The sequence below is a fragment of the Hypomesus transpacificus genome, chromosome 2 (genome assembly GCF_021917145.1).
Source record: "Hypomesus transpacificus isolate Combined female chromosome 2, fHypTra1, whole genome shotgun sequence".
Classification (NCBI taxonomy): Eukaryota; Metazoa; Chordata; class Actinopteri; order Osmeriformes; family Osmeridae; genus Hypomesus; species Hypomesus transpacificus.
The window spans coordinates 14,587,958-14,613,663 of record NC_061061.1 but is presented as its reverse complement, the minus strand read 5'-3'; the positions used below and the strand labels follow the sequence as shown (position 1 = coordinate 14,613,663).

The following is a 25,706-nucleotide window of genomic DNA, read 5'->3' as shown; positions in this document are numbered from 1 at the left end:
CCATTTTAGAAAAAGAGTGAAGGATGGAGAGGGAGGAGATACGTTGGAAATATGGAGGGAGAGAGAGAGGGAGAGAGAGAGAGAGTAAAAAAAGTGCGAGAGTAAAAGAGACAGAGAGTGCCCTGGTAGTGGCCTGCTGACCGCTAGTTGAACCTCTCGCTGAACTGAGGATGAACCCTCAACTTGAGGAGCGTCAGTCACAGATCTCCCTGGGAGCTACAAGCAAGGGCAGCCAGCCCTGGGACTGACACACACACAAAAATATAACACACACTTGTTCTCCACTCAGGCGAACTAGCACACAGGTCCGTGTTGGCATAGACACACACACACACACTGGCCCATAATACACACATAATACTCAGTCATCCTCTACTTTGTGCCCAAATCCACTCACATACACTTACAGCGACGTAATACTGTACTCGCACACAGGCAAACACACACACGCTATTATCCGCTGACATGGAAGTTGACCCTGCCTGCCCTTTCACAAGCACATGTTCTGATAGTCTACAGAGGTGTGCGTGCAAAAGAACAACACGCATAGCGTGGGTTTGTACCGTTGACGCACGCGATACTCTACGACACACACCTACTGTACTTTATGTCCACAACGCGCATACAAACACACACACGCACACTATTACGCTAACAGCTAACAGTCCACCAGACACATCAGATATGGCTGTAGCCCTTGAACCACCCCACTGTGACACGTGACTCACATGAGGACATGGCAGAATGCACTGCGGGGTCATGGACAGGTCAGCCCAAGCATACCAACCATGTCCCTGTCCCTGTGGCATTCAGCTCCAAATGTCAGACAGAGAGAGGGCAGGAGAGAAGGAGGGGGAGGATGAGGGAGCAAGAGAGAGAGGGAGTAAGTGTGTGTGTGAGAGAGAGAGACAGAGAGTGAGTGAGTGAGAAAGAGAGAGAGAGAGAGAGAGAGAGAGAGAGAGAGAGAGAGAGAGAGAGAGAGAGAGAGTGAGAGAGAGAGAGAGAGAGAGAGAGAGAGAGAGAGAGTGAGAGAAAGAGAGAGAGAGAGAGTAAGAGAGAGAGAGAGAGAGAGAGATAGTTCAAACACGTTTCAATGTTGACGATACATTTTATGTCAAGTGTTTATGAAATTTCATTTAAAAAATACAACTCTATTAGGTACACCCTACCACGCATTGTGAAGTGGTGCAAGACGGAATCCAGGGTGGAAGAGGAGGGGGCCAGAAAGGTTTTTGTGGTGACCAAAAAAAATCTTTATGCCCCCTGAATTTGAACCTTGTCTGGTCCACGTGAGCTGTCAGACACAAAAACATTGACTTTCCACACACTGAATTCCCCCTGAACACACACCTACACTCTGACAGGTGTATATGGCCACCAAATATTGAAAGACCATGCCGATAAAGGCCCTTCTGTCACGGCCACAGCCGTGCCCCCCTATTGTTTTTGGTTTTTGCCCTGCCCTAGTGTTTCCCTGTCATTGTCGCCACCTGTCTCGTTCAGTTGTCGTTAGTTTCATTGTGTTCACCTGTGTCTTGTTTGTTTCTGTGTATTTAGGTTCCTGCTTTGTGTCCAGTCTTTGTCTTAGCATTACCCTTTGTCCCTGCGTGTACCCTGTCTGTTTCCCGTTTTGAGAATTAAACCTGTGTTCCTCGCTATGCCTCGGTACTCCCCTGCATTTGGGTCCAACCCCACCTCACGTCGTGACACCTTCAATGACTTTTGAATGAAGTAAATTATTCAATGTAGGTACTATATGCTTAATTCAAAATGAAGTGATATGCATCATGATAAAGAACACACTAGTAAAATATTGACAGTTCGTACATTTATTATTCATGCTTTTTGTATGTCGCTTTAAAATGCAACACATTCCTAACTGAATCCAATATTACATAAATTTGCAAAGGCGTAGTACAAATCCATTGATAAATATGCTTACACAGGCTACAAACTTCTGTATTGTAACCATTGCCATCACTTCGTAAACTAAATGGATTTAATTATCCAATAAAGTGTTTTCACTACCCTGTGGCAGCTACTTGAATATCTAAATATTTGATTCAGGTTGAATAAAGAACTTCTAGTAACGGATTAACTGACAGAGACAACAAGGTTACAGTAGTGCAATACTAGCACTCGAATTCAAGGTAACGATTTGATTAAAGAAATGACATGTGTGATGACATCAGGAACTGCATCGGTTTTGAAGACGGATGGTTGGGGGTTATTGCTGCAATTCAGCTGTGAGGGCTGAAAAGAGGATTGTCGAATTTCTGTTGTTTCACAATTGGAGATTAACAGAGCGGTCTTCTAAGGTCAGTGAGTAAGTCAACCACAGGTCACAGAGTATTACACACAGGCTGTGTGAGTGTGTCTGCGTGTGTCTGATCTCTAGGGCAGGAGGCATCGCATTTGGAGTCCTCACGGAACACAACACTGTGGTTTACTTGTGATATCACACGCTGTGTGTGAAAAGGTCATAGTGTGTCTTCCCCCTCTACCGGAATAGTGAAGTCTGAGCTTTTCTGTCTGGATGTTGGGCTGCAATCTATGGCAGATCACGGAACTACTTTCAGTAGTGTAGTCTGTAGTCTATAGATTTGTGGTTTGGGATTGTGACGGCAACTAGAATTAAATCAAAGGGGCTTCGTCCTAGACTCAGTTTAAATTTGATGTTAAAAAGAGTAATGGAAACCATTTTTTAAAATTACTTTTCACTCCAGGACTATAGACCCAGTCTTTGGGGGTATAACTTGTTTCTGTAATGCAGTGCTGCGTGCATTTAAGTAGGATAAAATACCCACCAAGCACAAACAGAAGGAGATCTTAACAGTCTAAAGATGATAAGATGTCCAAAAAGTAACAAGATATGATGTAATTTCAAGTCTTCTCTTGACCACTTAAGTTATACCAAACACAAACATAAATACAATGATCATAACCATTAACCAGCTTTTATCCCCTGTGTGGCACAGTTTCAGAATTCCACCCATCTTATAATTGACTGAAACAGCAACTGAGATCCAGGCCTCAGCAAGGTCATGAAAGGTGTTGGTTTCCCTGTGAAACTTCTGTGGGGACAGCTGTCACAGAGAGCTGGCCGTGGACTCCTGAGGAGACCCAGTGGAGACAGACAGCTTGTGGAAAGGCAGGAACTGTCATCGTCCCTAGCATCGGCACTTTCACTTTCAGGGCTACTCAAGAGGCTATTTTGTTACATATACAGTATACTGTAGTCCTCTAAAAACGTTATCTCTTTCTCTCTCTCTGTATATATATACACATATATTTACTATATAAACAGAGATTTATACATATATTTTAATTTTATACATGTTGAGGGAGAGATGGAAAGAGACTTTTCTCCTATCCTTGCCTCTCGGTCTGGTACAACACTGGTTTTTACAGGTGACTTGAGTGGTCACTTGATGATTTTCATTAACCCAGAGTTGGGCTATATGTGTGTATGGGCTGAAATTTATCGGCAGATTTCAAGCTCCTAACATGTCATTTGCAGCTTTGATGATACTGGTTTTCATTCTGTCCCCTGTGGAGAAACATTCTTGTCTAATCAAAGTAATTGTTATAGATATTGCTTTTTCTATCAGACATCTCAAACTCTATCTCTCCCTCTCTCTCTGTCTCTCTCACACACAAACACACTCACATAACCTGTTTAAAAAACTAACACTGTCCAAACGTTTTCAAACACACAACATTGCTTCAAGAGAGCATTGCTCTCAAAAGCAAGCACAGCCTTACAACGACCTTGCCCGAATACACACACACGCACACACACACACCCGTTCGCATGCTCACACACACATAAACTCCCATTCACTAATCACACTCGATGAACCACTCAGAATCACACAGCTGCATTGCCCATCGCCAATTAACCACGGCTGTGACCTCACACATCCGGGTCAGCGATTTCCACAACAAGGACAAAAAGCAAGCTAGTCCTGGAATCCCAGTCCCTAATTACTCTGCACTGAGTTTCCCCCTGTAGGACAATGCTGCAGGTGAGAAGTTGGATGGGGCCTTTCTGTCGGGTCTTGGCAGGGGCACAATGGGACACTGTGACATTGGCTGGGACTCTTCTCTGCTTGTTGGAGACAGCCGAATCTAGGAGAGGTCTCATTTTGAAGCAAGCAGGGATTAGATCGTATTCTTATTTTTTTTGCTTACATATTTTGTTTTGTATATGCATGAAAGGGTTGTTTGCGGCATTGATGTTACACTACTGTGAATTGAGCCTATAATAGCTGTCCATAAAGTCAACGTTAGGCCAAGTGAGATCCTTGTCCCATGTTGTCATAGTTGTGGGTCGTCTGAAATCAAATCTTCTAAAATTTTGAAGAGAAACATGTTAGCTCACATAACAAAGCTGAGTGACAACTGCAAGGGCAGACCATTGGCTTACCTGCTTAAGGGTTGTGCAACTGGTGCAACTACAACTTTAATTTCATCTTTAGTATAGTTTTCAATTGAGATGCAGTACTTCGGTCTATTTGTCTAAAGGGTCAGGGTCACGGAACAGGAAAGCAGAGGTCACACCCTGCATCTGTGGGCAACAACACTTGATCCATTGATCCTGCATATGTGGCAGGGTCAAAGAGCGCTCGGGGACTCTTTGCCCCCAGGGCCGTTTCCAGTGATTCTGTATCTATAGAAGCTGTGGAAAATTTGCTCCGCTTTTTTTCAGTTCAGTGCTCGCTCATCGCTGCAACAATTACCCCTGCCTCGCCACATTCTGCTCGCTCGATGCGATGCGCCTGTGATCTAATAGACCGGATCCAACTCCACCCCATTCATCGCCAGTGCACTGCATCTCAATGTTGGTCTCTATACCAAGCACGTCCCAGTTAAGATAACAAACATTATCAGGCCAGAGATACAGCACCACCAGGAGCTGACTGTAACCAGAGGATGCAAAGTATTGTATCCTCAAACTTGACTGAACAGGGAAACATTACATTGTGGCATCTGATTGCACAGGTATGACTAAATAAAGCAATAAAATGAATACATGTATATAAGTGTACAGTAACTTATACAGAAGAGCCTTGTTATGAAGTGCCCCCAGGTTCTACAACCACTCTTAATGGCATATTGATCTGTATTCTGATGTTTCACAGTCTGTATCTGACTGCAACAATGTGTAGAATACACTCCTGAAATGTAGCTCATAGCTGTGGATGACGATGGTTCAGATTGAACTGCCACTGAGTGCAATCTTGCTGTCTGGGGTAGATCTTTTCTTGTTCAGCTTCTAACCAATGACAGAAGACCCTTTCTGAGCACAATGCACGATTGATATGCCTCGCAGCCACGTGAAGATGACTTAGTGGGTCAACTGGGGCCTGCAGCAGACATGGTTGACAGAGGGGGGAGGGGGTGTAGTGATGTACCCAGACAGAAAGAGACAGAGAGAGAGAGAGAGAGAGAGAGAGAGAGGGGGGGGGGGGGGAGGGGAGGGGAGGGAAGGGAAGGAGAGGGGAGGACTTACTGAAAGTGGGAACAGACGGAACTAAAAATAAACCCTCTGAAATATTTAACTTACTGACCCAGAAACAGCCCTAGCGTAATCATATATTTCTACAAACAGAGAAGACAGCAATGGCATAGCCATGATCTCATTGAGATGATTTAAAACCATTATAAAACGCCAGTGGTTTATGTCTCGCGTTGAAAAATACACAACAACACAACACACTTGTTATGCAAGTGAAGAACATATGTCTTGATCAGATCATCAGAAAATAATTGTAATACCAAATGTATGGTCACTTCCGTGGAGAAAGAGTTGACATGTAAACATTGGCAAACAGTCATTCAGCCGATGTCGGGTATTAGGTTGCCTATATGATTGGCCAAATGCCTTCAACTTCAGTCTCTGACCCTTGACAATGAAAGACAATAGAACAATACGTTCATATGCTTGTCACAGTCACACACTACAAAAGACTTTACAAGGAACAGAAAGGACCAAGAAGGTCAAGAACTGCCTTTCATAAAGTAAAGGTGTCAGCGAGGACACCATGATTGGCATGGTCCTCTGTTGCGTCTGGTAAATGTCCATGCCAAGTATTGAGCTGCAAGCTTGGCCTATAACCCTTAACACCCGGTTGTTACGACCATTTTAGAGTTTCAACCCAGCAGCATGGATGCAGGACAACACCATCAATATTAATGTTCAGTGGCTGAACCAGCTTGGGAAGAACTTTTCTCCCACATCAATATTGATGCTGTTGCGATATATTGGAGTTGGGGCCCTCTTTAATGATTTATAATAGGAACACTGGAGATAGGATCTGGAAGAAGGGGGCAATGATAGTTTGGGTCTGCTCCTCAATGATGATGGTGGGGGGGGATGGGGGCTCTTTTGGTCGGTCCGGAGCCATTTTCCGCAGAAGAGGGGCGACTTCAGCCATGCCTTGATGAGATCGGAGGAGAGAGCGAAGGGGGAGATGTGAACGCAGATCGCAATTTCCTTTTTCGATGCTGGCAGGGGATGATAGTTATGGAAAAAACAAGCGTTTCCATTTCAAAAGGATCTGGGAATGCCAGATGGGGTGTGTTGATTCCGGAAATGGGGCTATTGCTTTTGGGACATCCTCACAAACAGTCCACTGTTTAGCCACTCACAGACACGGACTGATCCTTTCATTATAATATTAGCATTGGAGATGGATTGCTCTGAATATCAAATGGACTCTGGTTGATGGCTTTTAGGCCCAGTTGTTCGTTGTGCTGTTCTGTGATGGAAAGCCCAGTGGAAATTGATCTGAGATCAACTGAAATGTCAACTTCAACCCAATTATAACTGAGACTTTAGGAGGCCTTTCTAATTATAGTAAGGTGAACGCAGATGCTTCATCCAATAACACATATGTACATTTTATGCTAACTAAAGGAAATAAGAGACTTTAAAAAGTCATCTGTTTCTAATAAAGAATGTCACTTATTTCAAATTCCTTGTAGCAGCAGCTATAAATCTGTATTCATCAAGTACACACTTTTTCTCACAAGGCAACAAGGGAGCAACAAGGGTCTCAAGTCACATGTTTTACATATAGATGGTGCTTCGACAGCAATAGTGGGCCTAACTTATCGATCCATCAGAACCCGTCAACATTGAAACCACGTCCCTTTTAAACCCCAGGACAACACCGAATCAACACAACCCAGACAGAAAAAAGACTAAACTCCTCCCACGATGATCACCCATACAGCTGTCCAGTTACCACCCCTGCCAATCCAATCCCCCCGCCTCCCCCGTACTTCCCTTCAGACAACACTAGCTCGGACGGCGAGCTGGTAAGTGGGTCCTCTTAGGCAGGAACAAATAGTGACCTCAATTCAATCTGACGTCTCACCTATCGATCTCCCCTTCGCTGGCGCCCCCCCATCCCCCTGAAGTATTCCCCAGAGACAGAGACAGACCAAGTGGCCCGTCCATGTGCGGATGATGTTAATGTTTGGATAAGGGGGGGGAAACATTTGAAGAGAAAAAATGTGCCTGTTTATCAAGCCAAACCATGACTCGCCCTCGCACTCTCCATCACCGAAATATCAATTATGTTCTTTGGCAAAGAATACTTGGCCTCCCAGGTGTCCTTTTACAGGTACCCCCCACCCACCCCCCATGCTAAATTGAAAGTGTGTCCTAACAGATACAGAAGGATGTCTGGTTTAAATGCATATGACTGGCGCCTGTGTCATCCCTGTTGAAGCCACCGTGGGGGGAAAGGAGGAGGAGGAGGAGGGGGGGGGGGGGGACGCTTTGAGAAGCAGAGACAATTACTGTCAGGACACTGGGTGATGTATCTCTGGGCTTATTGTGTTTGTCATTCCAACCTCTGACTTGGACTTGATTGGTTTGGAGACTAACATTGATATACAGACATCGAATACACTGCATAGCCCAAATTGTACGTATGCCGTGTATTAATAGTGAATACAATGCCGTACACCTGTAAGTGACAAAAAAAGAATACTCCGGTAGCTTTACATCTATATGTTTGATGTTGGTTTTGGTACACCGATGGATGTGGTTCTGTGTTGATGAAACATTTATATGTTCACTGGGAAAACATGTGTGTGGAATGCATGTGCAAATAATTCAACTGCCATTTAAAGCTTCTATGTCACTATGATATACCTTAACTTATCAACACATACACACACACACACACTTGTACCCTTACACACACACACACCTTTTGGCCACATGTGTTTTTTTATATTCATACGAAGAGAGCTAGGAGGAAAAAATGTGTGCTTCCAAAATAGGGGTTGAGGGGTCATGGTGTTTGGTCAGGAGTGACAGCTTTGAAATGAAGGCATAAGTCACTCTCCTACTCACCACATGCACCACTGGTGGTGGGGCGGTGGCAGGGGGGGTTACAAGGCTGTGGAGAGGTGGGGGTTGGGGAGTGTAAGGAAAAGCACTTGGGGGAAGGCGGAGGTAAAGGGCACAAGGTTATGGGGGGTGTGTGCGTGTTTGTGTGTTTGACGGGGTAGGGGGAGTTGGAAGGACTGCATATGAAGTATGTTTCTGGGAAAAGTCGGAGGACCTTTGCTCTCACTCTATCCTGTTTGGTGTCTGTCTGAAGACGCCACTCCAAGTGAAGGGCCAACAAGTTTGCATACACTCACTCACAACTTCCAGTCTGGAAACACATCCAGACACTTGGAGATTGAAGACCATGAGCTTTCTCTCTTCTTCACTTCTCTCGCTCACACACACACGATACACATCATGCAGTGACGGGTCAGAGGCTTTGCTTACTCTCTCACACTCCCTAACAGCAGGCAACAATCAACATTTGGGCTACTAACGCAACAGCTACCCTGCCGTGACGACTGGGGAATCCCCAACTGTATTTATCATCGTTGACAGACTGTATTGATACATTTTATGCCTCTGTAGGCCATCACGTCAAATTACACTTAAGAGAAACACACTGCCCAAATTAGTCTTTAATGGATAGCCGAGCATGTACACAAAAATAGCAAAATTCAAGGCCTTGGCCCCAGACTGCCAGTGGTTCAATGGACAAGGGGTCAGAGAATACACTTTGGTTTCAATTTTGGTGCCTGTTTGACTGGCCTTTAATAAATCAATATTCAGAAAGTAGTACTTCAGTTTATATAGTGCAGATACATCCTCACAAAAGATTAACTTTAGTAAAATAACATTTAGTTGATCATGTGATAAAAGAACATCATAAAATAAAGTGAGACCAGAGAAACCACTGTGAACAACTGATTTTTTATTTCAATTAATGTTTCAATTTTTCCAAACAAAAATAGAGAAAAAAAAACAACATACTCTCATAGAAATATTATGTGAACTAACTTTATCAACAGACTGTCCTGCTCTCTAAGGTCCCAAATGGCTTTCAAATCCCAAAACTATTGTCGCTGTTTCCAGAGTGCCATGTTCAAAGCTTGGGATTACACTCCAAACAATCAAATATGCCTTGTAGCCTGACTGTAAAAAAAAATAAAAAATAAGATACAAGAAGTCACAGTAAAAATCCACCACTGCGGAGGGGTGGGGTGGGGTGGGGGGGTGTGAGGGTGTACTTTACTAGAGGTTTGGAGGTTCATGATACGTTTTGCTATAGTACTGTATCCTGCTTGCTTGAGTGACACTGAAGTTGCAGTGGGTGGCCTACCATGACAGTGTCATAAGGAGGTCCTAATGCCTGTTATAACAGGTAACAACAGATTATGGCACAGTCATAAAATAAATGCTCAGTGACTAAATCTTTGTTCTAAGGCAAGTCCAGCTAATTTTCAGTTTTAAAATGTTCAGAATTGGACTGGTAACCATGGCAGCCACAGTGGGCTGACAATTAGGACTGAAAACAATCTAAAAATGTGTTATATCATTCCTATGACAGCACTTTGTGGGCATTTTAGTACCCTGAGTGTTACTCTGCTCGGTTATAAACATTAACAGACAAAGGTAACACTGGAACGACGTGCTTGTGATCCTGTAGGTTTCCCATCCTTCCAAAATGGCATCTGAGTGACAATCTACCAGTGCTGTGTTTTGGCTGGAGTGTGAGGTGGGGCTAATTTCACAATGCAAGTGCCTATTTATTTATTTTTTACAAACTCCCTTTTTTATTTACTTCCTCAGAGATCTAAATAGAAGTCAAAAGTCAATCAAAGAAAAACCGAAAGTTTTGTCACCAACACAACCACAAAAATATTCCAAACAATGTAGATTTTTCAGCTTTGGCACGGGCTGCTTATAAGTGTGTTTTGCCTCTGGTGAGGCATGTCTGTTTGTCCTACTAATATTGGCATGTTCATCTATCCCCCAACCCTCAAACCTGAGCTTTTCCCATCAAACACTTTCTCTGTGGATGCCTACTGTATAATTCCATGACATACATTTGAACACAATCATGAGTTTTTCTCTCAATACAAACAGTGCTAATACACACACAATAATGTCTTCGGAGAAGTCCAAGGAAATTTGGCATCTGTTTTTTTTTTTTTAATGGCTTCTGGTTTTCGTCCAAAAAATGTTAATAGCAAATCTTGGGCCTGACACTGTGGGTTGAGAAGTTCAATCTGTCAAAGGTCTTGCTGTCTCGCCAAACTGTGGAGGATTCTTGGACACAACCCCTTTAAATGCGAGATTGACAAAAGAGTAGCTAGCAACATTTCAGATCTAGTGACAACCACCTTGAGTCCAACAGACAAGCAAACAGCTCAATAACTTCCGTTCACCATTCAGTCTGTCTCATGTCATGTGTCGCCGGCACTTTCTCTATTAGGCCGTGGTCCCCTCCTCCAAGAAGAGGCATGTGATTGGCTGGATGGGTTAACTGTGGCTGGAGAGGAGTATTGTCATGGTGGTCAGCTGGTCAAGACTAGGTTGCAGAAGGGGAAGTGAGGTTAGTGGATTGGGAGATACTGAGAAGCTGGACAAAGAGGCCAGGGGGAGCAATAGACGGATGACCAAAACACGGTTTGGGCCTGATTCCCGCGACTACTCCTTCCTCTTCCCTTCTCAGGGCCCGTTCTCGTTGTAGTGGAGGGAGATGGGACGATCGCGCTGCACCGCGGGCATGTAGGGCCAGTTGTAGCTGGAGCCGGACAGCAGCATGTCACGCAGCAGCGTCTCAATGGGGGTCTTGCCCACCAGGCGCACGAAGAAGAGCTGCTCGATGACGGGCGACGAGACGATGCGCAGCGAGGGCAGGCGGAGGAGGAGGCGGCCGAAGCGGTTGGGCTGGCTGGGGTACTGGTTCCGGACATACTCCTCCAGGGCACACTGGGACTTCTCCTGGATGCTCTCCACGTGGGCCACGTCTGACAGACCCATGGCATCTGGGGGGAAGGGGGAAAAGATTAGCGTCATGTTTAACAGGTGCGGTTACCGACATACAGCACTAATACTGCTACCTATGGTCTTTTAATGAGGTCCCTAGAGTAGGCGCGGTTTTATTTTGCGTCCAAAACTGAGCTGGAAGTCAAGCGGTTGCCAACAGCTGTTGCGTTTGACAGACAAGGGTCAGAGAGAAGGAGGGTCTTGATCAGGGTTTTGGAATCAATTGGGGGCACCCTGTGAATTATTTTGTCCAAACAAAATGAGACCTGCTTTAAAATTGTGTTTGGCATTTTCATGTTGAGTGTTCTAGTGCAGAAGGGGTGGGCTGGAGATGAACCTATCTAACCTAACCTGTTTCCTAACTTTGTCACACATACTGGAACACCACTCATTCAACCCTCAGTACCTGCCTCCTGTCCTCACACCTCCCTGTACACCAGTCCCTGGCGTTAGTCTGGTCCGCCGAGGGGTGTGTGTACAGTAACAGTGTTCAACGCTCAGAGAGCGTTCATGTGTGCTGTGTGTCAATGCATCCTCTATGCTCTCTCTCTTTCCATACGCAGGAGAGAGTGACTGGGGAGGTCTGGGTAGAAGTGTGAACTCAAAACAAAGGCACATTTTAGAGTACACACAGCCTGGCTGCTGCTCCTCTCCTGACCCCTGGGTGAACCCTCATTTAGAGGCTGGCTTTGCTCAGCGCGGGCAAATGTCATCCGAAGTGCTTTACTGTAGTTACTGTAATGTGCAGAAGCAACGAGCCAGGGTTTCAACCCGCCACCCTGCACGCTAGGTCCCGCTTTGTCACGTTATGCCTCCCCTCCCCCCAAACTCAAACTCTGCCCCGTTGTGCTTCAGTTACACGCAACAAAGGATTAATATGCTTCATATTTTTAGGGAGGGGGTTATATTACCCCCGCCCCCCCTTCATTCTCATATTCCTAGGTGGAGTGTAAACTGCCCATTTCAGCACGTCTTTTTCGGTCTTTCACAGTTGCCCTTTTAGTAAGGCGTCTCATCCACTTTTGAACTTTTCTGGAGATTGCCATTTTGTGCCGTATGCTTGAGAAGCAGGTTGCTGAGATGACGGGACTGTCGGGGGACTAGTAACTGCCCTCCTCTCGCGTGCAGGAGTGCCGAAGTGGCACCTCCGCGGGCAGTCTTCCACGTAAGGCCCGACCTCCCTTTGTCTGCCTGCCCGGGCACTCACACAGTGGGAAGCAGGGGGTAAGGGAGGTGAGGGCAAGTGGTAAGATGCCCGCTGCCTGATTCGTGGTGATGGAACTGGGGTCTGTGGGGAGGGTCACGGGGGGCGGAGGTGAGCAGGGGCATTGGGAGTTTGTCTGTCCCTGTTAGATCATGCGAGCCTGGACTCGACGGGGGGGGGGTCCAGTCCACAGGGGTCTGTCTATCCGTCTGTCTATGTGAATGAGTGTGTGTGTGTCCGTCTCTGTTTCAGACTGTGTGTGTGTATGCATGTATCACAGGGATGCTCAGGGCTACAGGGGTTATGTAGGTCAGGGCCAGGGTTGTAGAGAATCCTGCTCATCGCGCCAATCCACCATGCATAATTCACCCACTGTGGTGGGGGCAGGGGTGAGAGGGTTGCGGTTGGGGTGAGGAAAATGGATGGGGGGGGGCGAGGTCGGCTGACTGGTCTCAATAATAAATGGGAGCACGGAGGAGAAGTGGGTGATGAAAGAAATGAGAAAGGAGAGGTGGATCTCCAGCCATCCGCACCCCACGAAAGCAGCCGGGGCCAGAGCCAGGTAGCCAGGGTAAAGTGGATCTGACAAGCTGTGCGAGGGAGATGCAGATGACGGCAACAAAAACGAGGGTGCGAGACACCTTCTGGTCGGGTGCATTCCCACCCACTTCCCCGTGGTCATGAACAATAAACACTCCATGAACAATCTACAAACCCGACAGTCCTACTGTGATTCGTACCATATTTTATAAGGCTGTAGCGCACCGATACTAAAAAAATTACGATGAACACAAACACGCAGTCCTGTGAGATACCTAACGCCTACGTAAATATGGAGTCGTTGTCGAGACGGAACTCACCGGAGGTAAAGAGCACGATGGACTTGAGGCAGGAGTACTCGGCCGTGTCCACCTGCAGGGCCTTGAGCTTCTCCACCTGCTCCTGGAACACACGGATGTGGTCCATGAAGGCGACCACTCGCTCCGCGGACATGGGCGATGCGTGCAGGCCGGCCGCCGCCAGCAGGGGCGCCACGTGCAGGGGCATGGAGCACTGCGCGGCGTTCAGCACAAAGAGCTCGCTCCACGACATGCGCAGCAACGCCACCTGTGACGCGGAGAGGGGGAACGGGCCGGAAGGTCAGTTTACAGGAGACATGGCGCACGGTAGACTGGCTAGCTCCGTGCGCAGAGGGTAATAACGAAGCTGAACCATGCGGAATTTATCGACGTGCATCCCAGCGGCGCTCCTCACCTGGTCCATGAGCTGAAGGTCGGGGAAGAAGGGGATGTTTTTGGCCCACTCCACCGCGCTGAAGAGCAACCGGGCCGCCAGCTCACAGATGTTCTCAATGCCCATCAGGTTGTTTCCCTGCATGCACTGGGCTCCATAACGGGACGTAGGGTAGGGCTCGGCACGCAGGAGCAAAGAGATGAAACCTGATAGGTAGGGCTGGCTGTTATATGGGTCGCTGCCATTGGTCAAATACTGACCCGGGCTGGACTGAGAGTTGGACATGCGGCCTCTCTGGACAGCTAAAAGAGAAAAAAGTGCAGAAAAAACCTTAGATATGAAGACTATATAAACACACACTGTAACTTCACTCGTTTTTACTCGGTTTTACTCGGAAAAGATCAACTGTTGAAAGGAAATCCACACTCTGACACTGTTAGCATTTCATTTTCAAAAGCTGCAGGGTTTGTATTCTCAAACCGTGTGCTACAGACTAATGGTTTGACTGGGGGGGAAGGCACACTGGGAGCTCATATATCAGTGTTTATTCATTCATTTATTCATGCATTCACTCAATATACACTTTTCTATTCATCTCCCAAGAGGCTTCCCATGAAGGCTGCTGGGGCCATGGCAGCGCGGTCACCTGAAGCTTTTCTGTCGTCACATGATCGTTACCCAGGCCAGCGTTTACCATCTTGATTTAGTATGCGTGCTATTACACCAGACCGTGAAAGCGGAATCTAGAGCACTCGGAAGGACTCTGCTCTTTCTCATCGGGAATTACACCAGGGCTAAATCACTGGCAGCTAAAAGACATGTCATATCTGGGAAGACGGGGGGGGGGAGACGGGGGGGGAGACGGGGGGCGGGGGTGTGAAGAGACCAAAAAGGGAGTAGCGTGGGGGTGTGAAGTGTGGAGAAATTGGAGGGGAATTTTCCTTGGCCCTAAATGTGTTAACGTTTCCCATCTCCTGACCGGCCGATGGACCCAGAGTGACGTGCGTCGATGAGTAATGACAACCGGGAATCGGTAAAGGCCTCACACTTTTTCACACCTCCACTCTAACTCAACTCATCCTACACCCTCACCCCTCGAAATTGCCAAATGGTTAAGCCGGAGGCAAAGACGGCACACAGGGGCCAAGAAACCCCCTAACACACACACACACACTTGTGCATTCCTGCATCCAGCAGCAGCTATGATGTAGGAAGGCCTCAAAGGCCCATTTAGAAAACACCTGTTCAGTCATCCCGACAGTCTGACTAATAACTCCATCTACAGTTACACATGGAGAGGGAGGGAATGAGGGAGGGAATGAGCTGGGAGGATGGGGTGGGGCAAGAGGGAGAAAGAAAGGGAGGACAAGAGGCAGGGAAAGAAGAAGAAGAGAGTGAGGAGAAGAGGTGAATAGGCCTTGTCTTTGACACTGTAAGATCTAAAGGGAGTTAGAGGGAGAACTGGTTTACAAAGAAGGACAGGTGGAGGGGGAGTGGGGGTGCAGGGGCATCATTAGAAAGAGAGAGAGGGAATGAGAGGGAAAGAGAACACAGCGTCATCTGTCCTGAGGACACAGCAGCTGTGTCAATCAAACACACCACGGCACCTCGAAATGTGGCAGGTCAAATCACTCGAGCACATTGTCAAGATACCATTGCTCGTGGATTGCCGACTGCGTAGACATGTACGTAAGAGTATGTGACCTCAAAATATGACGTTTGCCTGTCAACTTTATCATCTCATGACCCAGGTAAAGAATGTACTCACCTTTGGCAAACAACACAACGGTAGAAAACAATCAAGACATTTAGCTAAAGGATGTCTTTGCAGTGGCAACGTTGCGCAAGAGGATGTTCTATGTTCCTCATACTCAAAACAAACAGAACAAACATCCACAATGACATGACCTATTGACATGCTAAACTATAGTCACATTAGATCAAATGATGTGGCCCAATAGAGAAATACAGTACAGTGAACGACTATGGACGAGGTAGGAGAGGTGTTAAAGTATTTCTGAATACTCGACTGCCGTGGTCGATTTCCTTTTTGGTTTGTTTTTTATTGATCTGTATTTCCAGATACAGTAGGACAAACAAAACAACAACGGAACCAAAGTCACACCTTCAAATAGAGACAATCCACGCCTAGCACATGAGGGTGTTAGGCAGTAAAGCAGATTCTAGCAGTGACTTCTCAACGCACTGTTGTAATCTGTATCGAGTGAGAGAATGGACAGCTCCAAGCAATTATGTCCTTATTTGGTCTCCAGTAGAATTATTTAATTGTTTAATGCAATGAAAGCTGATCTACAGGTCATGAGGCTGTGTAGGGTCAGTCTTAAAGATCCCCTGCCTTCGGTTGAGAGAGAGGATTTGAGAGGGTCTAATTGCCAAATTAGATATGTTTGGCAAGTAGGATAAAGCACTTCTAAACTCTTAAACTCCACTCACAAACGTAAAACAGTCCATTTGTGTGTGTGCAACCCAGCTTTCAGAGCTGTGTGTGATGTTACATTCAGGTGTTATTTCTGTGCTTCACAAAGTGACTCATTAAGCTTGGTCTGGACTCCTGACCCCTAGGGGTCACTGCTCTCACACGCTACACACCAGGCCTACAGCAAAGAGCCAAAGGCCCACATTTTTGTTTCAGAATGTTGTCAGATAAACCCATAGAGAAGAGCTAGCAGTGACAGAGAAAAATTGTTGTGAAAGATAATTAAAAAGTTAGCAGGACAGAAGTCCGTTTAGGAAGAGTTAAGGAGAGAACTGTGAAAATGGAAGCCATGTCGTGTGTGAGACAGAATAGTCAGGTTCAGAAAATAAATGATAAATGACAGCGCTTGAGACAAAAAAGCTGTTGAGAACTGAGTGAGTACAGTGGAAGTAGGTTGAAGAGCATTGGCTACAAACGCAGCCACTTTAATATCTCGGCTGTCACGCTGTCTTCGATGAAGCGGACACTGCTTGAATTCATTTTCTAAAAATGACCCTACCCTGTAGTGCTGGAGTTCTATCCATAGTCTTCTCTTCATCTCTCATCTCTTTATGGACAGTATCTTGACAAAGCAAGAAAAGACAGCCAACTGGAGGCAATGTCACCTGTTTCTTGTAAACATGGCTTTGTGGTTAAAATAATGTCACATTTTGATAGACACGTGATAGATTTCAACTGCTAAATGGTTTTCAATCAATGCCCACTGACTACATAATGACTACACACACTGTACCTAGATAAGCTCAATTTTTACAATAATACAAGGTACATAAAATAAGACATTGGTTGTGTGAGGAATGTAATGTTCAATATGTAAATATGTTGGAAGGGAACATTGCTGCTGCAAAATCATTTTCACCTTGAGACAATGAAGCACATTTATGAAAACCAAGTTCAATTTTTCCACACATTTCCCCTCACCTTATAAATATTAAAGCTCGCCTTGAGGATATTGGATTGGGGGAACCTAGCAACTAGATGCCTGCCATTGTGTCTTCATTGCCTACTACTTCAACAGACTGCAAGGACATTGAAATATGGCAAGGTCTTTGTCAATGGAAGCCATTTTCTTTTGAGAGAAAATCTGGAAGGTGAATTAGTTTACTAGGTTAGCTAGCCATTAAGTCAAGATTAAGTATTTGAAAATGTCATTATGCTACACCAAACACCAGCATCATTATAGTGACATAGGTGAAGGTTTCAGCAACCAGCGGTTTAGCAAAAGCAGAGATGTTAAAAATCTGATTTCCTGGTAATACTACTACATAGCTCAACATCAGATGAACGTATCAGAAACCCATTGTAGTATTTACTCACTAGAGAGCCCTCATGTTTGGACTTTGCCTTGAACCTTTTTCTTCTTAGTGTTTGTGTTTCCATTGACCTATATTTTCCACTGCTAAGGTTTCGACTTTTTTCCCATTACTTTCATTCATGACTTTATAATCTCTATCTTCATTTCTGCAGCTGTAACACCCAAATTTCGCCACCTGGTGATTAATAAAGTGTTATCTTATCTTAGATGGTGTGAACTAAGGGTCGATGTGTGAAAGGCCACACATCAACAGGTCTGCTGTTTGTGTTTAATAACTATGTGTGGACAGCATTTGTCATTGAATATCTAGGATATCTAGGAGGCTTTGTAAAGGGGTGATCAGTAAAGCACTATAAGAGTAGAGGGCAGGGAGACATCTCAGAAGAAGGTCATTTACATTAAGATCATCAACAATTTACTATGACACCATCCCAGAATATGTCTTATGGAAGTGATCTCATAGACTGTGTGTTGTGCGTTATCATTATTGACCACAGATTTTTTAAACATACTGACAGAAAACGACATATGTGACTGTGAGCAAGTTTGTGTTAAAACTATAAAAAGCTATCCTGCTGATGTTAGAAAACAAACTTTGCCAGTGAGTGTAACCTAAAGAACTGTAAGACAATTTCACAGGCAGCCTCTCTGGTTAGATACTTATATGCGTATGTTGTGTAGTTAGGCAGGAATGTGGGTGGTATATCTGTTCATGCTATATGCATAGAAAATTTGTTTTGTATTTATGGAATTGTAGCCAATTTCATTTTCACCACAGAAGAAGTGACTGAACAGGAATAGGTGCACAAGGAACATCAACAAGCTTAACAATCCAGGTGTTTTTTAGCCACTACATCAGGCATACTTGGTGTTTCAAGAAGATATTTTTTCTTAATAAGAAAAGGTGATTCCTTGACACATTTTACACACATGATGTGTTCTGAATAAGTGAAGTATTAACAATGGATTTGTATGGCCTTCAAGATAATTGAATATCATTCTTACGTCAGAATACACAAAATATATGAAATAAAGCCTTTTATTTTCACATCTCTGTATTCAACAATTGTTTTGGGTATAAAGTAGCCTAAAGCTTTCAATGCTTTTGAATGGATTATATAGAAAGCACATTGCACTTCTTTCTGTCAGTCTCAGGCAACCCCAGGCTATAATGTAGAAGATACGTGATGATTTCTGGGGAAGACTACATTTAGTTTTGAGGCTTATCAGTGCAATGCATTACTATTTGCATGTAGTGCACGAACTGAAGACTCGAGACAAGGCTACTGTCACAATGTTCTAACTCGTTGCCTAATTTCATTTAGCCTATGAAATGGACTTGCATTACATTATTTAGAACCGGCTACAAACCAGAAGGTAATTACAATGTATTAAGAAAATATTTTAAAGTGTTATTTGGGGATTGGAAATGTGTCTACACTTCTTAAAAAATGATTCCATGTTAGGCTCATAGGCTTCTTAAGAAATTGCCAATACATCACGTGCTTTCGACACCATGGCTTCGAGTTTGCTTGGATGCAAAGCTAAATACGCACATTTTTCTTGATGCGTAGGCTAATCGATCTTTTACCATTCATTTATTTCACGTTGGTCTGCATCGTCCACCTGAGATATGCTAAAGTAGGCCAATCCTAATACTCAAAACAAAATTGTTTTCAAAATATTTTTTTCGGTCTCAGTTAACGTAAAACAATGATTAAACCAGGCCAGGCGTCAGCAAAAAAAACTACCTTCAATAAATATGAAACTATGTTATTCACCATGCTGTGTAGTTGATCAACTTTCCCCAAAGTACTGCAGGATGACTTAAAGATCTTTCTGACCTCCAAAACACAACGTTTAAGTGGGTCGCAACGCTTTTCCACAACGATCTACGTCATCCTTCTTAACAGGCACCACCAATTACTTTTGAATTGGCCACTCTTAATTTGTATTGATTACTAATATCTAATGAGGATATAGCCTTTTGTTAATGTAGTCAGATGAAACTTTAATAGACCGGTGCATCCGGACATTCCCTCGGGTTCATTTAGTCAGAAATACTTATCGGAGTAGGCTACATTTGCCCATCAGTGTTGTGACAGGAGTATTAGTGTATACAGCACATTGTGTGCATCAGCGCGCTGACGAGATCTCCTTCATTTTATCTTAACTCCTACAAACAACTTTATGGAAGGCCTAACTAACCAACCAACCAACTAACTAACTAACTGACTCTAGACTGAACACAACTGTGGAGCTGAAAGTTGGTGTCAAGTAGGCCTAAAACATTTGAAAGCGATAGCCTATTTATTTACTGATGTTTATTTACTGGTATCATCTCTTCAAAAGGTAGGCCTATTGAAATCGCCGTTATGGAATTCAATAAGGAATAATTATCCTCGGTATTTATAAAGGATCTGTCTTATACATCTTACTTTGCAAGGTAAAATTGGGTAGGCTACAACATCTTGAAAATAAATTTTAAGCAATAACGATGACACACAAGCCTACTGCTTTTGGAACTGGCAGATTTCGAATGCCTTTGGTTCGCGTGTTATAATTACTGTACACCAACTCGTCTGATTGAACGCGACGCGGCGAGGTTGTAGTTGACTGATTAGAAGTGAAACGCTCTGCTCTGCGAACACGTTGTCACTGTTCCTCTTTTGCACTAATTGACCCGTTCTTAATCATGCACAATACAATAAATATAGCAGGACCCTCTTGCAGCGGCTAGGGTGTCGGGGAGCAAACACCATAATTAATGAGGAGACAAAGAGGGCTCTTTTTCAGTGAGGGGCAAAATAACCCCATTCTGATGGACTGAACAGGACATGCAAGTGAGCGATCTGAAACGGACAGCATTATGGCGCAACATGAGATGTATGGTGTTTTGGATATTCGATCAAATAGCCCACAATCAGCCATGTACAGTCTAATAATAAGAGTATGTTGTTGGACAGTCTACTGAACATCATCAACACACATGCACGTGCGCGCACACGCACTCACACACACAGTGAGCCTCAATGCCTTTTACCTTCTCTTCTCATGCCGACTTTTAGGCACTTCTTGAGTCGGCAGTACTGGCACTGGTTCCGATGATGTTGGTCGATGGGGCAGTCGCGGTTTCCACGGCAGGTGTAACTGAGGTTTCTTCTCACCGATCGCTTGAAAAAGCTTTTGCAGCCCTCGCAAGTGAACTGGCCATAGTGCTTGCCACTGGACTTATCTCCGCACACCATGCAGTCCACGTTGGGGATCTTGTCCCCGGAAAGAGTATCGTTTCCCGGGGTGGAACCATTGGGGGTTCCCGGTGTCCCGCCTTGCTCCTGACTGCAAATCTGGAGCTGGGATCCGGGATCCGCCGAAATGTTCTCTTGCCACTGGTTTACTACCATTGCCATGCTATCCTAAACACTTTGGTTAACCCACAGATAGAGTCCGACTCCGTAGCGCGGGGAGGAGATAAAGATCCGTTCTGACGTCTTGGGAAAACAAGGCAGGGCGAAAAGGCGCTTCCCACTTCCTCCAGAAATGAAACTATGTTGTATATATTTTTTTAATATATAGGCTATTCTCTTTACATGAAGTCACCCGTGGTGGACGTATAGTCTTTTTTCTGTAAACTCCTAACAAAGTTTACTAAGACAGTATGTCAACAACATGACCATTACGTAAGAATGGAACCTTGTAGTGTACCTCAACACAGAAATCCATAAACAAGATCTCTTAAAGTTAATGTCTCTTAGAGTCGACAATCAATAAAGTGTGCTGCGTCCTGACTGAAGAAGAAATACGGTCTCTTTGAAAGTTGTTTGCATGGCTCTTTCCATACGCCGCAAAATACACAAATGACCTTGCCTTTTTCTGGAAACAAGGATATTTGTCTAATCAGTCGCGCATGAAGAGCTCTTCTCTTGCTGATATGTGGTCTACTTTTTGCCGCATACAAATAAAAGTTCTCTTGACAAACTTGAGGCTCGATTGACCGTCATACTAAACAACACTGACCCTTTACGCTGTTATGGGATTTAAGTTTTCGTTCCAACTATCCGAAACGTTTAAACGCAATCCCGAAAAGTTGTTCTCGTTGCTCTGTTCTTACGCGCCGCGAAAAGGTTTGAATAGACACGTCACGAATGGTGCACTCTGTGGTAGATGCAGGATGTTTACAGGGAGATAGATTTGCCAATCAACTGTACTTCACCCGTCGGCTGTCGGTCTCATCTCTGAGAATCATAGTTAGAATTTGGTGAAAGTGACACCAAACAGCCGTGCTTGTACTGGTGCCCTCCAGACGCGCACCATATATGGTCATAACCACCATATTTGGACATGCCCCCCTCCCTCGTTGAGAGCGGCTGTACATGAATGGACCATCTCAATTGGCCAGGGGACTACAGAGAAGCAAGAGGACGTTCAATTGGCCTGAAGCCGATTAGCTTGCCTCTGATTGACAGAGTGGCTGTTGGTGCTGTAATGTGTGTGAAGTAAATTCTAACAGACATCCAGTTCTTAGAGCACGATATGTCGCGGGGAATCGTAGATGCATCGCATAAAGTAGCTGGCCCCACTTACTGTAGGCTTCCTTTTATTTCTAATCGCAAATTTAAAAGGAATGTAACCTGCAGAGAACATGAAGGCTATCCCGCAATAAGAAATAGAAGGTCCATGATATGCGACAAAACTTCTTCAGAGCGCAATAATGTATCCATGTCATTTTTGGGGGAGGGCATTTAAGATTTGCGAATGGCCTCTTTGTAGTCCAGTATCATAATATATTGATTAATCTAAAGTTTTCACTTTTCCACATTAAACACTCCAGGCTATTGATTGGCCTAATTGTTTCGTAATGTGACCAAATTCTCACCCAAAGATAAACTCTCCTAAATCGTTTACCACTTTATGTGTGTTGATTTTGTCAGGTTTTGTATAGCTTTACCAGCTGGATTTCAGTAGTCTACACAAAAGGCCCTTGTTGTAATTAACAGTGACAGTGTTTTTCTCAAATGTTTTTTTTTACGCCAAAAACAGCAGGAACATCATTATTTTCCCAGATGAGTCTTGATTTGTCATGTGAAGGAAATTCAACATCACCGTGGCCGAAAATAGTGTCCCAATCCTATGTGACGAGGTCAATTGATATCCCATTGACTTTAACCATCGCCTTAACGTTTTATTCTTTGATTACAAGGAATTTGAATCCATGCCCGTAGGCCATATTACACAACTAAATTTACGCGCATCATCAAACCTAATTTTGGGGAAAGCCACAGTTGCTGATTATAGACTATACGAAAGGAAGATTCGTCCTACAGCAGCAGTCAATTGAGAGTTCGAAATTTCAATAGTTAAACATTGTATCAGACTTGTAATCTTGTCAAACTATTGTGATTGCAATTGTTAGAAGGATAGGCTAGATTGCTGGTGGTTATTCCGATTTTTGTCAAGCATCGACCTGTCTGTCTGCCTGTCTGTGTGTCTGTCTGACTATTTTAATATTTTAGGCTACAGATTTGGAAAAATGTTCAACAATGCCAACACACAACGGTTTTGTGTAGTGTGCGCTCTCATATGGACCAACAATTGTTGCAGAAAGTTCTGACCATGTGTCTTCAATATAAACCTCCATAAGAAAATAATATATGCTATCATGCTGTTTCAACTGCAGTACAAACCAAGGTGTGGTTAGAATGAGCCGTGTCCGTTTTCAGAAATGACACAACACATCTAAGGCTATGCGTTATTAAGAGAAGAGTAAAGCAAGTGTTTGTTAATTGAAAACAGGTTTTGCATAATCAATTAAATATTTACAAAGTTTAACATATGCTCACTAATGCCAAATTATTCTGAGACAAGAACGTAATGAACAATTTCACTGATGGAGAAAAAGCTCGAAGACTCGTAGCCATCTTGAGAGCAGTGCTTGACTTGCCGCAGGCGAATAAGTTGGCCTCGCGCTCGACTTAATTGTTGTCACATGTAACCTTACCTGTCTTCCAATTAGCCCCTTGACTTGCTATTAGTGCATTCCACTGGCTGTAGGGTAGTGACCAAGGGCATTTTTGGGGTTGGAGGCCCAATAATTAGGGTGTAATTCTATACAAAGAAGGCTTATGAGGAAATGTGGATGAGTTGCAGTACATTTCATTGAGCAAAGCACATTTAATGAGGTCCACTTTAGAATTAGAATGCATATCATTTCCCCCCTTATATGTTATTTATTAAAACACATTTAGTCAGCACAGAGTATCTTTGACAGGTTTATGAAATGTTTTAAGGGTTATTTCACAATGTTAAGTAATTATTGATTTCATTCCGCACAGACATACAATATCTAGGCTAGTTAAATGCCATCTGAGTGAACAACCACAAATGCTAAGTGATAGATGACCCGAACAACTGGTGCAGTGATGTTTGACCCAGGGGGTGTTGGGGTTGGGGGCAAGCAGTGGTAAACATGACCGCAGAGGATGGCCTAGGAAATGCAGAGGCCACTGGTTTACAGGGTAATTTATGGAGACTCTGACAACACCAGGCCCACAATGCAATGCTCTCTGTTCCCAGGCTAAATATGACCCATTTGAGAAAAGGTGTCCATAAAGCAATCAGGTAGGTAACCTGAGAGAGGAACGGAAATAGACAGACCAAGTGGTTGTTGTAGGAGGTCTAGGCTCACATATAAACTTGAGGGTTTTAGAGCAATGTTTACCAGTCTGATGAGTGCTCATGTCAATGCTGACCCAGAAAACATGAGCCCGGTCAAAGAAAATTGCTAAGTGGCAGATTTTTCAGATCAAGATAACTGTTTAAAAGTTGTAATTTGTAGTGAATGCTTACTGAACATGTAAGGACTGTTGGAAAGAACATTTGAATGCTAGCCCGCAGGTTTTTGATAGCACTTAGAATCAGGTGAGCGTGGGAAATAGATAGAGGGAGAGAGAAAGAGCGAGAGAGAGAGAGAGAGAGAGAGAGAGAGAGAGAGAGAGAAAGCAAGAGAGAGAAACTGTGTGTAAGAGGGAGATAGAAAGAGAGACAGTTGTTCAAGAGTAAACATGGGAGTGTTTGCACTTTATGTAGTGGTTCCAAAATGACGGTTTCTAGTCTGCCGATGTTTCCTCTGGTCGATTGGGGTTGATTAAGAGGTTAACCAGGGAGAAGCATGGCGTCTTAAAGGAGATTTATCTGTTCCTGCTTTGACCCCTTGAGGGTCGCTTCCCTCACCCCAGTGTTCCCTACGATTTATTCAGTTTTTTGTTTATCTGCTGGAAGGGGTCACTCATTTCCCCCTATCCATTTTTCCCTGTTTGTCTATTGAAATGTAATTTCTCATGTGGGATTATGACGTTGGTGCCATTTGCTGACTTAGCTATGACACCAACAGAGGTCTCAGTAAGTCCGATGACCTTCAGCAATGAGATTCTCACAAAAAAAGTATTTTTCTTTAACACATTATTTTGTTATCAGTTCAACTTTGGCCCCTTGGAGGAATTGTACTGTTTTTGCAATGTTGCCTCCCAGCCCTGATTTGGCTATATTTTATTTTTAGACTGTTCATATTATTGTTCCTATTTTTCTTTCCCAAAGTGTGGTATGTTTTTGTTAACCTGAACTTGAAGAGAACCCTTGAACACACGTATATTAATGCAATATTATTCAATTTGTATAATAATTGTATTTTAAGTAAAAAAACTAAGCTCATCCTCTCCAATCAGACACATCCGAATAAACATTGAATGGTTCATCAACATGACAATGGGTGCCAACACACAACTTTACCAACCCCTCTCGAACAAATAAACAAACAAACAAACACATACATACGTAATAAACTTTGGTTTGTTGGTGTGTACAAAAGTTATAGCAAACTATTATTAAAGACAGTTTTGGACACATTTTACAAAGTCAAAACACACACTGTTTCAAAGCAATTGAAGTTATCTCTCCACACTTACTCAAACCACATGCACTCAGTAACACCTCTTGTGTAAGGATGCTTGTAGAAGCCTAGGTTCAGTGGGCCTTTTCAAGGAGGGAGGGAGGGAGGGAGGGAGGGAAGGAGAGGGGGTGCTATACAGGGAATGCT

The 25,706-nt window shown here is 44.1% G+C and overlaps 1 protein-coding gene across 1 annotated transcript; it reads right to left on the bottom strand.

Moving 5' to 3' along the window:
- Nucleotides 1–9,171: 9,171 nt before the first annotated feature.
- Nucleotides 9,172–21,867, bottom strand: nr2f5 (nuclear receptor subfamily 2, group F, member 5). The gene is made up of 4 exons (XM_047042646.1): nt 20,658–21,867; nt 13,824–14,104; nt 13,430–13,676; nt 9,172–11,364 (listed from the first exon to the last, which is right to left on the bottom strand). The coding sequence occupies exons 1-4, from the start codon at nt 21,022–21,024 to the stop codon at nt 11,045–11,047; spliced, it is 1,215 nt and encodes a 404-aa protein (XP_046898602.1). The 5' UTR covers nt 21,025–21,867; the 3' UTR covers nt 9,172–11,044.
- Between the last annotated feature and the right edge of the window lie 3,839 nt (nt 21,868–25,706).